Source organism: Dermacentor silvarum, chromosome 3 (genome assembly GCF_013339745.2).
Source record: "Dermacentor silvarum isolate Dsil-2018 chromosome 3, BIME_Dsil_1.4, whole genome shotgun sequence".
Taxonomy (NCBI): domain Eukaryota; kingdom Metazoa; phylum Arthropoda; class Arachnida; order Ixodida; family Ixodidae; genus Dermacentor; species Dermacentor silvarum.
In genome coordinates this window covers 123113180-123126042 of record NC_051156.1, presented here as the reverse complement: position 1 = coordinate 123126042, position 12863 = coordinate 123113180, and the positions used below count along the sequence as shown (strand labels likewise).

The 12863-nt window shown below is 48.4% G+C and overlaps 1 protein-coding gene across 1 annotated transcript in view; it reads right to left on the bottom strand.

Moving 5' to 3' along the window:
- LOC119445753 (uncharacterized oxidoreductase TM_0325-like) overlaps window positions 1-2085 on the bottom strand; it is a 42063-nt gene extending 39978 nt beyond the window's left edge. Inside the window, exon 1 of the mRNA XM_049664725.1 lies at window positions 2049-2085. Within this exon, the coding sequence (XP_049520682.1) occupies window positions 2049-2085 (37 nt within the window). The remainder of the gene's footprint in view (window positions 1-2048) is intronic.
- Between the last annotated feature and the right edge of the window lie 10778 nt (window positions 2086-12863).

Genomic DNA, 12863 nt, shown 5'->3' with positions numbered 1-12863 from the left:
AAGCCCACGCGGTCAAAATTAATCCGGAGCCCTCCACTACGGCGTGCGTCCTAATCAGAACTGGTCTTGGCACGTATAACCCCAGAAAGAAGAAGAAATGCTTAAAATACACATGTATAGGATGGCGTTCTCGTTTGTAATGCGCACACGAAGGTCCATGCGAAACGACCTAAATCGTTGGCTTCATTGCTTCCTATCATTCTCGACATTACCGTAAACTGCACTACGTCTCTTTCCATAAGCGATCACACGCGCTGAAGAGGTAAAGAAAGGCACATCAGCCTGCTGTCGCGATAACTATCTCCGTGGGTGCTGTATAACTCTCGTAATGTCCACAAGAAAGACAAAATAAACAGCATTTGATGCCACGGCCGCTTAGGTATCGCGCCCCGCTTGGAGCAAGCGCCATGTTAGCCATGCGGACGTCACAATGCTCTCATTATGGCCAGCAAATGAGAGATGAGCAAACGTGCTTATCCCGCGTAAGGAATAGTTCGCGGATGTCTTTCAGTACGTCCGTCTGGCCACTCATGAGCTGGAATGAAGCACATCAATTTCGCGTGGATGGGCGTACGGGATATAAGCCTTCTGAGCGGAAGTAAGCCTTCACGCGTGTCTTCATTCAAAAGTGGTCCATCGACGCTGGATGTTCGCGGTAAAGAGATGAACTATGCCTCCGAAATAGGACCAGTGGTACAGAAGATTTCGGGAGTCCTTGTCGGGTTTTAAAAGCACGTTGCTTCCAGTAGAACATGATGCAACCAAAGCAATTTTGGCTATTTTATCAGTGAATGGCATGAGAAGTTATCGCAAGTAATGAAGCACTGCCTTATTTCGTAACTTTTCACTGTGCTACTGCAAAACATTTCCTATTGACGGGAAGCTTTCTCGGCGCTCTCTCGCGGAGTTTTTGTGAACCGTGAGTGTTGCGTGCTGCTGCTGCAGCCGTCTTGACGAATAGCTCAGTAACAGGACAGCACTCATATAAGGAATCGGCCTATATCTTGCCGTCTGTGCTAGCCATAGAGATGTGCCAGTGATGGGCTTTGGTTCTCTGTGAGATCAGGCAGTGAAACAAAAAACCACTCGCAAGTGTCCTCACTGCAATAAATATACGCTTTCAAGCGTGTATTTTATTATTATAGCGAGACTTGCTTGCTTTTCTTTCTCGGAGTTTGGGGCGTTTGCTTGGTCACTTTCTCGCTGAGTGAGATGTACCGATCCTAGAGCCAGTGCTGAAGCAAGGGTACTTTTTCATGATACAGTGTTATGAAAAGTTGCATGATCACTGAGACAATGCAAACCGCCACCTTGTGGGTCACTTGGTCTTGCCGTGTTGAAGAGCAGGCGCGTAATGTCTAAGCTGCAACACGCGGTGCAGAAGATGAATTGCTTTGTAACATTTATTTACCCGCTTCACGGAGGCTTCGTTTCATATAAATTCCAACATGATCGTCCGATCTCCAAAATTTTACGCTCTCTTTCTTATTTTTTTCGAGGTGCCTGGTTATTATTGTTAACAATCTGTATTACCTTTAGTTAAAAATATGAATTGCTGGGGCAGCCTTAACAGGCAATGTGCATGCGTGCGGCTTCTCTCGACCAGCAGTTACGCATTTTGTGCACGTACTAGCTTTGCCGCGAAAAAAAAATTATAATCTCAGTAGACCGATGTTGCCTTCTGCACAGTGGGCGTGCTCCAACTTGTATTCTTTGTGAAACGTGACTGCTAAAGAATGTAACAGGCTATATTGAATTACTTTAGAAAATGTAGTGCCAGCGATTCGCGGCTGAACACATATATTTATCAATTGAAAATTACGATTATCCGCCAGGTTGCCTCTGTCGTAATGTCCCCACTCACGTAAGTGCTGACGTAGTATAAACACGCGAAAGCATTAGAATTGTGCAACTTATTATGTGAGAGCCAGGTGTCGTATTGCCTCGTATATGTGCTGGCATATGCCCTATCCATAAATCTAGGCTGCCCGCTAATACGATAATAATAATAAGTTACTAGTTCACTACAAGTAATTATCAGAACCTACCAGTTATGATGGCCACTTTTCCTTTTAGGTGCGGCATTATGCGCTAAAGTGCACGTCAGCTCCTGGAGTGCCCTAGATGCGTGGACGAAGCGGAGCGTGCTGACGGGCCTTGCCACGAGACTGAAGCGTTTGTGGTGGATCCCCTTATCTACAGCATTATGCTCCTTCCATATCCTCTTTCCCAGCGCGTTACATATTTTGAAGCCGCCCGCCGTGGGTTATTGACCTTTTCAGCTTCATTTACGACTCTATCGACATCGCAGGTGCTCCAATTAATTCTGCCGGGAGACTTTGACCAGGCATCAATCGCGGCGAATGAGGGAAACGTTACCAGTGCGTCGATTTGGGCTCTGCGCGCACATGCTGGTTTTGCGGGTTCAGCTTTTAACAGGACAGCTGTGCTGTGCGTTTCTCCGTGGTTTTCGAGTGTGGAGTATCGACGGATCAACAAAACGTTGTCGCAGTTTCACCTGAAAGGCGAAGCATCAATTGCGATAGCAAATTTGTAGAGAACAATACGGAGTAATGATATTAACTTTATCAGCTGTATAAACTTGGACATGCAGCAGCACCGGCAACACGCAGAACTGTTGTCGACGCCGTCGGCGTTTTGCCCGCGTTCGCTCAAAATGCGTGCGGCGTTGGTGACTGTTGCCGGAGCCTCTGATATAAATAGGCACTTGGTGCCGCAGCTAAACGTCGCCTCCCTTCCCTCCCCCCACGGCCTTTCGCGCGTCGGAAGAAGGCGCGTGTGCTCTACAAATATGGTGATTGTAAAGGAGGAAAGAGACGCCTACTTCTGCAGCCCTTAAGGGAGCACGGCGCAGAACGCGCGTTTGTTCTCCGCCGTGTGTTCACTCCCCGTGAAAGCGCGCGCCCCTCGCACCCTTTCACTCGCACATACAGCGTTCGGCGCGCGGCGACGATTTTATCTCCATTGACGTCATACGGAACCTCACGGCGACGACGACGGCGACGCCGACGGCAGAAATCTGCTTTTGAGTGTCCATATTTATTTATTTATTTACAGAATACCTGCGTCGCCTCGAAGGCATATAATTGCTATCGCAATAACAAATTCGCAGAAACCGATTAAAGCTTTGACAGACTACTGAAAATCTTATACCATGGGCAGTGTGATTCTAAATGCCATTTTAAATTTGAAAATTTTGTATATAGCGTAGCTCTTGCTAAAGCGTAGTAGCTACAGAGTCGCTGCACTTCCCCTCTATATGCCCTGCATAGCCGGCAGCTACGCTACAAAGTTTTGGCTCCGGGCAATCATCGACTGTAAGTCTGGACGATACTTACAACATGGCCAATTAATGACATTGAAAGTGCTGCTTCCATTGCAGCCGAAGGTGTCTTTAACGCGATAGCCTTAGTGCCCCGTGTCGCTGAAAATTCGGTGTCAGCGTCCTGTGAGCGAAAATTGCCATATATATTTATAAAGGTAAATGAATATACCACGCCTTGCTAATGACATGCGGGTTATATTGCCACATCACTATAGGACTAAAGTTCTCATACCTTGTCTTACAATCTATACAAAATTATACCTCGGAATTTTGGAAATGACAGCCGACAAACAAAATGTCATGAAACAAAACACCGAGAGCGCATGCCTTTTATGTGAAATCTTCTTAGATTGAAATATTAAAAGTGCGAGACAATAACAGAAACCTGAAAATTATGATTTTTTGTTTGGCGCGGCTATTCACTACCTGCGGGATCGCCCCATTCAAGAGGCCGCGTTCCTTCCAGAAAGTTATCCTTCGTGACAGCGTTCGCCGCCAGCGTTTCCCGGTAAACACTACAGTTCCATAAGCTTCAGTTGCCAGGAAGCGTGAGAAGCAGTCAGGGATCTTTTAATGCAATCGCTTTCCACGCGAAGCTTAAGCATCCTGAAAATAGTATTTCTACGGACATCTGTTCAAAACGGCAGGTGCCATTTTACGCAGTGACTCTGTTAGTTCTTCATTTTAAGTCTTTATTCCCCCTCTCGCATGTGTTAATGTTCGGATGTGTTAAAGTAACGCTTCGCCTGTGTTCTTCATTCGTCGCTGTCTGTTTGCATTTTTCACAATAATGAACTCTCACCAACTCGCCCAGTTTGCAATTTCACTAAAGTGTTCTTTTTATTATTTTGCCAGTTGTTCTTTTAAGCCAATTCATATTTTCAATTTCAGCGAAATAGAGCGGCCGGAGGAACATTGCTGCAGCCTCACTAGTTGGACCCAGTATATATATCCCTAAAGACCTAGTAGTTAAAAGAGGTTTCTCCGTATTAAGTAATAAACCGATCGGCCTTAGCAGTGTTTAAATATGCTGTGAAAGACTTCTCCCACAACTAAGACATTCTCTTCAGGCGCTGCTTTGCTCCTGTTTGAAATATTGCCTGCTCCATCTATAAGCGCTGCTATCGTTATTGAGGATACGTAATAGAGGAGTGTGCCCCGTAAAACGCATGCAGCCCCCAAAGAAGCTGGCGAACAGAAGGAAAGAGCTTCTGAGGGAGCCGAAACTGAACCTGCAGAACCAAAGAGGAAAACAGGTCAACATCGCAGTGCAAAGGTGGAGGGTGTACGCTGCATGCTTGAAGTTTATGGTGCATTTTATATAGGCCTATACGGAAACATGCATAGATATGGTGTGTGCCTTTCACCTTTGTCATACAGAAACTGAGGCTCTGCTCTGCTTTAGCTTCTAGCTTCTTCAAGCCCAAATAGTCAACTTCTTGAGCGGAGCTGTTGCCTTCACCTTTGGCCGCCGTGATCATTTCTTCGTTCCACCTGCCACAGACGCTTTCAGGACTTTGTGTACACATATTTGAAAGTGATCATATACCGCTTGAAATTCGATTTTGCGTCATTGATGCCGACTACATGAGGACTTGGGGGCTAGAGTCCCCGCTAAACTTTCCCAGAGGGGACAGGACCCCCCTTTACACTCCCCAGCCCGCGTCCCAATTGATCATCACCAGGCTTATCTCGCCCACATCAGTGTTTTTTTAAAAGTTGTTCCTAACATTTCAATTCTGAAATCTATCAATTAACTAAAATCTGTTATAGTATTGTTGCTGTGGGCCTTCTCTGCTTCTTATTAACAAATATTTTCGTCTAATTTCTGCGAATGCTGATAATAGAAGAAAAAAGGGCAATAAAGTTTGCTTGAGCAGACCAACCTTCGTTTATAATAGTATGGAAAGCTTCTATAATCAATGACTATTATATTACAAAATTCTCACATCTCCTCCACCAACGCTCTGCAAGGTTTTACAGCGAAAGTGTTAGGTAGACTAGAAGCGGTCACAAAAATTATATGCGCGTATTAACGGTGTTCTGGGAGAAATAGATTTGTCACGGAGTTTATATTTAGAACTTAAATGGACCTTAAAAGAAATGCCAGTTTCGACCATGAGGCAAAGTGCAGACAGCGATAGCATGGTTAAGCGTTTCGCTTGAACTTCTTGGACGGTGTTCTAACCATACGCGGGTGCGCTGAAGTATTTGGCACCCTTAAGAGCATTAACACGCCGTGTAGTGCCTGTTATGACACTGCACAGACACGAATACGCTGCCCGTTAGAAACCGCGGCAGAAAAATTACAACACTTTCCGGCTTAAGCATTGTGTGAACGCTGCGTGGATAGTGGCATAAGAGCCAACCGTGGACAAAGAAGAGGACGGACGTGAGAGCAGTGGTGCGAGGAACGGGCAAGCTCACTTTCTTCTATCTTGTCCCCGCTTTACAGGCGGCAAGAAAAAGATTGTTGGAAATACCTTTTCGAAGACTTGGCCTGGACTTAACAGAACCTACTACTCTTTCGTTCGGGGCGTCCACCTTGGGATTCAGCCACAGGGATGCTAGCTTCGCTGTCCCAACGTTTCTTACAGAATCCAAGCAAATACTCTGCTAAATTCTATCATTTTTTGTACTTTTAAATTAATTATTACTCATTCGATATGACTTTCCCGATTTTACTTTAGCATATAATTCTACGCTATTCAAGGCTAGGACCGCGGGACTGAGGCGTTTTCCCACATTGGCGCCCGTAACGTGGGGCCCCGGCTGCTTTCCGGGACGGACCATGGTCTTGGGGAAGGCTGAAGGTACCCGTTCTATGGTTAATAGCGGTAGTAGCGGCTCCTACCTGGCCATGTTGCCTGACCATTTCCACGGTGCGAGCTGCACCTCTGGTGTTCGATTCTGCCGGTTCCTCCTCTGCCGCAGTCAGCGAGCCTGGCGTGGGTCCTGCTGGTGGCGTGGTCTTGTATGCGCTGCTGCAGCTCCCGGCGACGCCGTTCGACAAGGGGCATCGCCAGTGCAGGTGACATCATGCGGCGATCGCGCCAACACCATCTCAAGAGCGGCTCCGTCCCTCGGTGCGTGGTTGTCTGGTTCTCTGCTGCGGGTTGCGGTGCGGTGTGGTCTCTGGTGGCAAGGCATTGAGCGGGCGGCGGCTCCTTCCGGCGACCTGCTGCGTGCACTCATCAGAAAGAGGTCGGAGAAGAAAACCAGACCACGTGTGCGCCAGGGCACTGTTTAGTGCCTTTCGGTTCCTGCAAGACCTCAACATGGTTTAGGGCCTTTGGTTCCTGCAAGACCTCAACTCCGAAGCTGCACCACCTGGGTCTGCTCAATCTTCGCGAGGAGTCCGTCATGGACACCAGTCAGGCTTAGGGCCTGCGGGTTCCTGGAAGACCTCGGTGACTCGGCCTTGACGACTCCGCCGATCCTCCTTCGGTTCATTATCAGTCTCCAAGGTTCGCCCATCAGTAGGAGTGTCATGCCGTCGCTGCAAGCCTCCGTGGGTCAGTGCCGTCAACGCCTTCGCAACGCAGCTGCGGGGAAAAGCGTTGGCCACGGAGGAAGGAATGGCGTTAGCGAATGCTTGCACCCGTTTTGTCGACGACCAACTACGCCACCTGCCGCCGACTCGTCACTTCTCCTCGTGTTGTGCCTTGCGCTGTGTTTGTTGTGACGACGTGGCGGAGTGAGCGAGCGATTTCGCAACGCAGAGAACCGGTGTGCGTGTGTCTATCGTTGCTGTGTTTCTTTTGATGTGATCGTGGCCGTGCTCAGCGAGCGCGTAGCGTCGTCGCCCATGACAACTCGGCATCTCTCGTCGTCCGTGCCGCCGGGTTCGAACGCCGTGTTTCCAGCCAGTGCCGTCACCTCCCTCGCAGAGGGAGGGGCAGTGTGAGAACGCTGACATGGATAGTGGCATAAGAGCCAACCGTGGACAAAGAAGAGGACGGACGCGCGAGCAGTGGTGCGAGGAACGGGTGAGCTGCGGCTCGGCGCCCATAGGCGCGGCCGGCCGAGACTGGAGCGGCTGCCGTGGACCACGGGATCGAGGTGTTTTCCCACAGAATTGATATTGTTTTGCACTATTACTATTTATTAGTCCGAGAAGATTTAGGATAAAACACATGCGCTGTGAATGTTATGTTTCATGACACTTGTTTGGGGGCTGGCGTTCCCAAAATCCTGCCGAATAATTAGGTCATGGACGTAAGACTTGGTATGAGCAACTTTACTGATTGACTAGTGTAACAGTAGAACCTGCGTATACGACATGGATAAGGATATAGCATACATTTACCTGAGCATACGCGGAGCCCCGCGGCGACGCCGACGGTGCATATTCGCTTGGAGTGTCCATATAATTGCTGTCGCAATAAGACCATTTGAAGTTAGTTTGTAAATTGCCCTTCTACAGTGTCAACAAAGGCACTCCTACAGCGACGCGACGCTTAGTAACCCAGAAAAACCAAAAACGAAGTGGCCTTTGATGTCATGGATTTTACAGCATCTCCTCTGGCCTATTAAAGCTTTCTATCGGAAAATAGGGACTGCATTCTATATTCATCACCATCATCATCAGCCTATATTTATGTCCACTGCAGGACTAAGGCCTCCCCTGCGACCTCCAATTACCACTGTCTTGCGCTTACTGATTCCAACTTGCGCCTGCAAATTTCCTAACTTCATCACCGCACCTAGTTTTCTGCCGTCGTCGACTGCACTTCCCTTATCTTGGTACCCATTCTGTAACTCTAATGGTTATCCATCCTACGCATTACATGGCCTGCCCCAGCTCAATTTTTTCTCTTAATGTCCATTAGGATATCGGCTATCCCAGTTTACTATCTGATCCACACCGCTCTTTTCCTGTCTAATAACGTTAAGCCTAACATTTTTTGTTCCATCGCTCTTTGTGTAGTCCTTACCTTGTTCTTGGCTTCTTTGTTAACCTCCAAGTTTCTGCCCCCATACGTTATCACTGGTAGCATTCACTTATTGTACGCTTTTCTTTTCAACGACAGTGGTAAGCTCCCAGTTCGCATTTGGCAATGCCTGCAGTATGCACTCCACCCCAACTTTATTCTTCTGTACATTTACTTCTCATGATCAGGGTCCCCTGTGATTAATTGACCTAGTTCAACGTACTCATTTACGGACTCTAGAGGCTGACTGGTAATCCTGAATTCTTGTTCTCTTGCCAGGAAATTGAACAGTTTATTTTTCTTCTGCATTTCAAACTTCAACCCCAATCTTACACTATATATATATATATATATATATATATATATATATATATAGACTTAAGGAGGCGACGAATGTTGATTTAATTGATATTGTGGAAACCGCGAAAACCATGACAAAACGTAAATCATAACAGATGTACTAAGATCAAAATGATCACTTTAACTGGCACCTGTATAATCACCCGGGATCTTTCAAACACATAGTTTTCTACTTTCTGATTAGAGACTATACGGCTACCAGGAGACGCAGACCTAATTTTGGTTCATCTAATTCGTCACTATGCTGTCAATTTGCGTGTTTTATAAGGTATAATTGGGGGAAGCTCTCAGGGCATACCTGATCGTTCAGAGAATGTGAATTTTTGACACAAATAAGCCAATGAAACTGCAGACACTGTGGGCATGCTTTAAAGGCCAACTGCCACGACATTTTCGGCCGCGTAGAGAATAAAAGAATCCACCTCATTTCCAGCGCAATAGAGAGACTGCTGCATCACTAAGTGCGGCTGCCGCATTCCGATGGGGGTGGAATGCAAAATAGGCTCATGCATCGTGCATTAGGTGCACGTTAAAGAACCCCAGGTGATCAGAATTGCAGCGGACCCCCCCCCCCCCCCCCCTCTTTCTACAGCGTGCCGCATAATCATATCGTGGTGTTGGCACGTATGACCCCAGAATTTAGTTTGCTAACGTGACTGAAGAAAGCTGAATCACATATTTAAAAGTATAAGTGACCACTGTCTTGTCATTCCGGTCTTCCAGAATTTTCATATTGTTCCATAAATGGCAAAATTTCTAATTAAACACGTAATTTATGGAAAAAATTGCGCTGTGTCCAGGGGCGGTGATTTTTGCTACATCGTCACACGTGGTTTCATTTTGAGGTCATCATAGAAGCGATCACGGCATGGTGACACCTTAGGAGCACTACGTCAGCACACAACTTCTAGCCCACCTACTTTAGTTTTAATACTAGTGTGATCGAAATTGAACGCCTAGGCTAAAAGCGTTTTTGATTTCTGGGAGTTTAAGAGGTTTCCTGCGACCTAATAACTGCGTTATATACATTATAAACTGAACTCACGGTGCTTCGGCTACTAACGTAACAGTGATGTGTGCATTTACAGAAGAGGTAGCATGGTTATAAGCCAAAAGTGTAGTGAATGTATGGATGAAGAGCTCCATATCCATTAGCCCACCAAAAGTAATATTTCTGATTCGGTTTTGTTTCGCTGTGAGAAAAGTTGTAACGTTTTATATCATAGCCGTGGTGAACGTAAAAGAAAGTGTTTTTTTTTCTTCTTTTTTCTGTTTTTTTTTGTTAGTGTCGGTTTGGTACCTTGAATTCAAGGCGGTAGCACGACTGCAGTGCGTCACATCTTGAAGTGGCTCGACCTACCCTATATGCCACGCACATTAGATATCCCTTGATTTCGTTTATCTGGAGAAAACACGCTTTCGTCGGAACACCAGAGCAACTGCACGAACTCTCAGTCGGGTGAGATGCGTGAGCAGCGTGAATTAACGAACACTCAGCAGTTAGGAGGCGGTAACTGCGGTTGCCCTGTGGTAACTCTCTATTTACGGCATTCTGTAGTACTCGGTGATGCGGGAGTGGTCTAACCAAAGTACGCTGCCATGAAATTTTCTCTTTCGGCTGCTGCGATCTACTCTGCCGCTGGCTTTTTCATATCGGTTGATGGTCATACACAAGGCTTTCGGCGGCCTCATGCGTTCACGCCGCTGTGCGCAAAGCAGGAGACTGCATGGCATTCAACACTGTACCTCTACCCTGCTGCTTACACGCATGGAAGAAAACTATACATGTGTTAAAAACAGATTCCTTCCATAACAGGCACACGGCGGTGATTTAGGTAAACGTCGCACAGGAAATGGTGCACCCGAACATCCGCACGTCGTTTCGTCGCACACCGCCGATGAAGCAATTCCGGTCGGTTTGTGTCCCTGACCTTCGCTTCTGCGGTGCTGCGCGCAGACGCGAGGGGCACATATGCTAAAAGATTTATTGTGCCACAGGTTGTGAGAATGAGGAAAACGCTATTAAACCGAACCCCGTAGGTTCTCGCTGGCTGGAATGTTTTGTCCAATTCGGTAATGGGTTTCTCGTTCTTTTGGAAGGCGCGATAACGTGGGGTGGAAGACAGCATTCCGGCAATTAAGCTGTGTTCGAAGACACGTGCGGAGTCTTCACACACACACACACACACACACACACACACACACACACACACACACACACACACACACACACACCACACACACGCACGCACGCACGCACGCACGCACGCACGCACGCACGCACGCACGCACGCACGCACGCACGCACGCACGCACGCACGCACGCACGCACGCACGCACGCACGCACGCACGCACGCACGCACACACACACACACACACACACACACACACACACACACACACACACACACACACACACACACACACACACACACACACACACACACACACACACACACACACACACACACACACACACACACACACACGAAACGGCAATTTTTAACAGCGGAGCTGTTTAAGCTCTTGGCAGCACCGCGTAGTGGGAACAAAATCTGCTCCTGGAGATGACGTCACCCCGCGTTGCGTAGCAACCACCTCGTAGAGCGGCGTGTGCTTCGCCTCCTTTCCGTGCCGTGTCCATGTTGCCTGGGCATGGGGCGTGAAAGAGAGGTAAAGAGAGCATACGCGCGGCGCGCGATTTGCTCGGGAGAAGGAAAGGGAAAAAAGAGCGAGAGAGAGAAATTGTAGCAGCACTAACGAGGCAACGCGCAGAGCTGCTGCCGACGCCGTCCGCGTTTTCCCGCTTCCCCGCGTTCGCGCCGAACGCGCGCGGTGTCCGTGAATGCAGCAGGCGCCTCTGGCGGCGGCTCGGCAGGTTTCGACCAGCCACGCCCCGGCAAGTGTGGAGGCGCAGCTTGGCCTCGACGTCACCGGGGAGACAAAGCTCGGAGCCGCCGCGACGGTGGCAGACCTCTCGTTGACGCTGTGGCGAGTACATGTAACCTTGACATGGGACGACCAAAAAAGATCCGGACACCTGAAGAAGAAGCCGCTTCTCTTGAAGCGCGTCGCGCGGCCAAGCTAGGGAGCCTACATGCAAGCGCTTGCATGTAGGCTCCCTAGGCCAAGCAAAAATCGATTTCCTTTGTGCTCACGAGGGTTTCGACGGAAATTCAGGGCGCATGCTCCTTTCCCAAGCGTATCCCCCCTGAAGGAAGTCGAACGCCAGGCCGGGTTACGCTTGCGCCCCTTTGAACCAGTGGGTGCCCGGCGGCGGTGAGAATCGAACACACAACCTCACGCAGCCGAGGCGGGCACTCTACCACCAGGCCACGGCTGCAAAACTTTCCCAGGACAACTTAGCCAAGCGTAGTAAAACTTGGAAGAAGCCAGGTCGATCACCAGCTCTGCTGTAAGCACCACTACTGCGGCAGCTTGCACCACTACTGCAAGCTGCCCACATTTTTTTTATTTCTGCCATTGGAAAACAAGCTGGCCGATCCCACAACTGAGTCTATGTGGCAAGCGTTCTCCTGCAAGGTTTTTTCCTCAACTACGACACCCCATGTGAACGCTGGTTGCTACGTCCTGATTGTGCAAACAATGGGCAACAGATGTAAGCAAACACAATTACAAAGTAATTATATTACTTTCATGAACACGATGTGGTTGTTGGAGAAAGAACTGCTTCACGAACGAAGGATTTTTTTTATCATTTATATTCTCCAGGCACAATTGCGTCGTCTGCGTTAGCGTTGCCATGATGCCCCGGTATTGACGCGCATGTACGACTCACGCGTTGAGGGTGCGAATGTCTTAAGAGACACACAGTGCGTTTGGCTACAGTGTACTTCTAGTACACTGTAGTTTGGCGTTAAAGCGACGAATGCAAGTGGCCGCACCGCCATATTCTTCTATGTCGATCGGCTCTGCCGGAGCCAGTTATGGCCTCCGGTGCTGGCATGAACGTTGTGCGCACGCATATTAACGTTCCTGCTGACCAGTATGCACTGCTCTTAGCACTACATTAAGCAAAATTGATCAAACTTCTTGTTTGGGAGCCGAAAAACACCGACGGTTTTCGTTTTGTCAGATCTCGTGCATCACCGAGGTACGACGCTTGCAGCGCCCCTGGCAGAGCTCCTCACCACCCCAGCATTCTGGCACGCCTACAGCGCATGGCTAAGCCTTGCTTCCGCTTTAAAAACTTGGCTTTCGG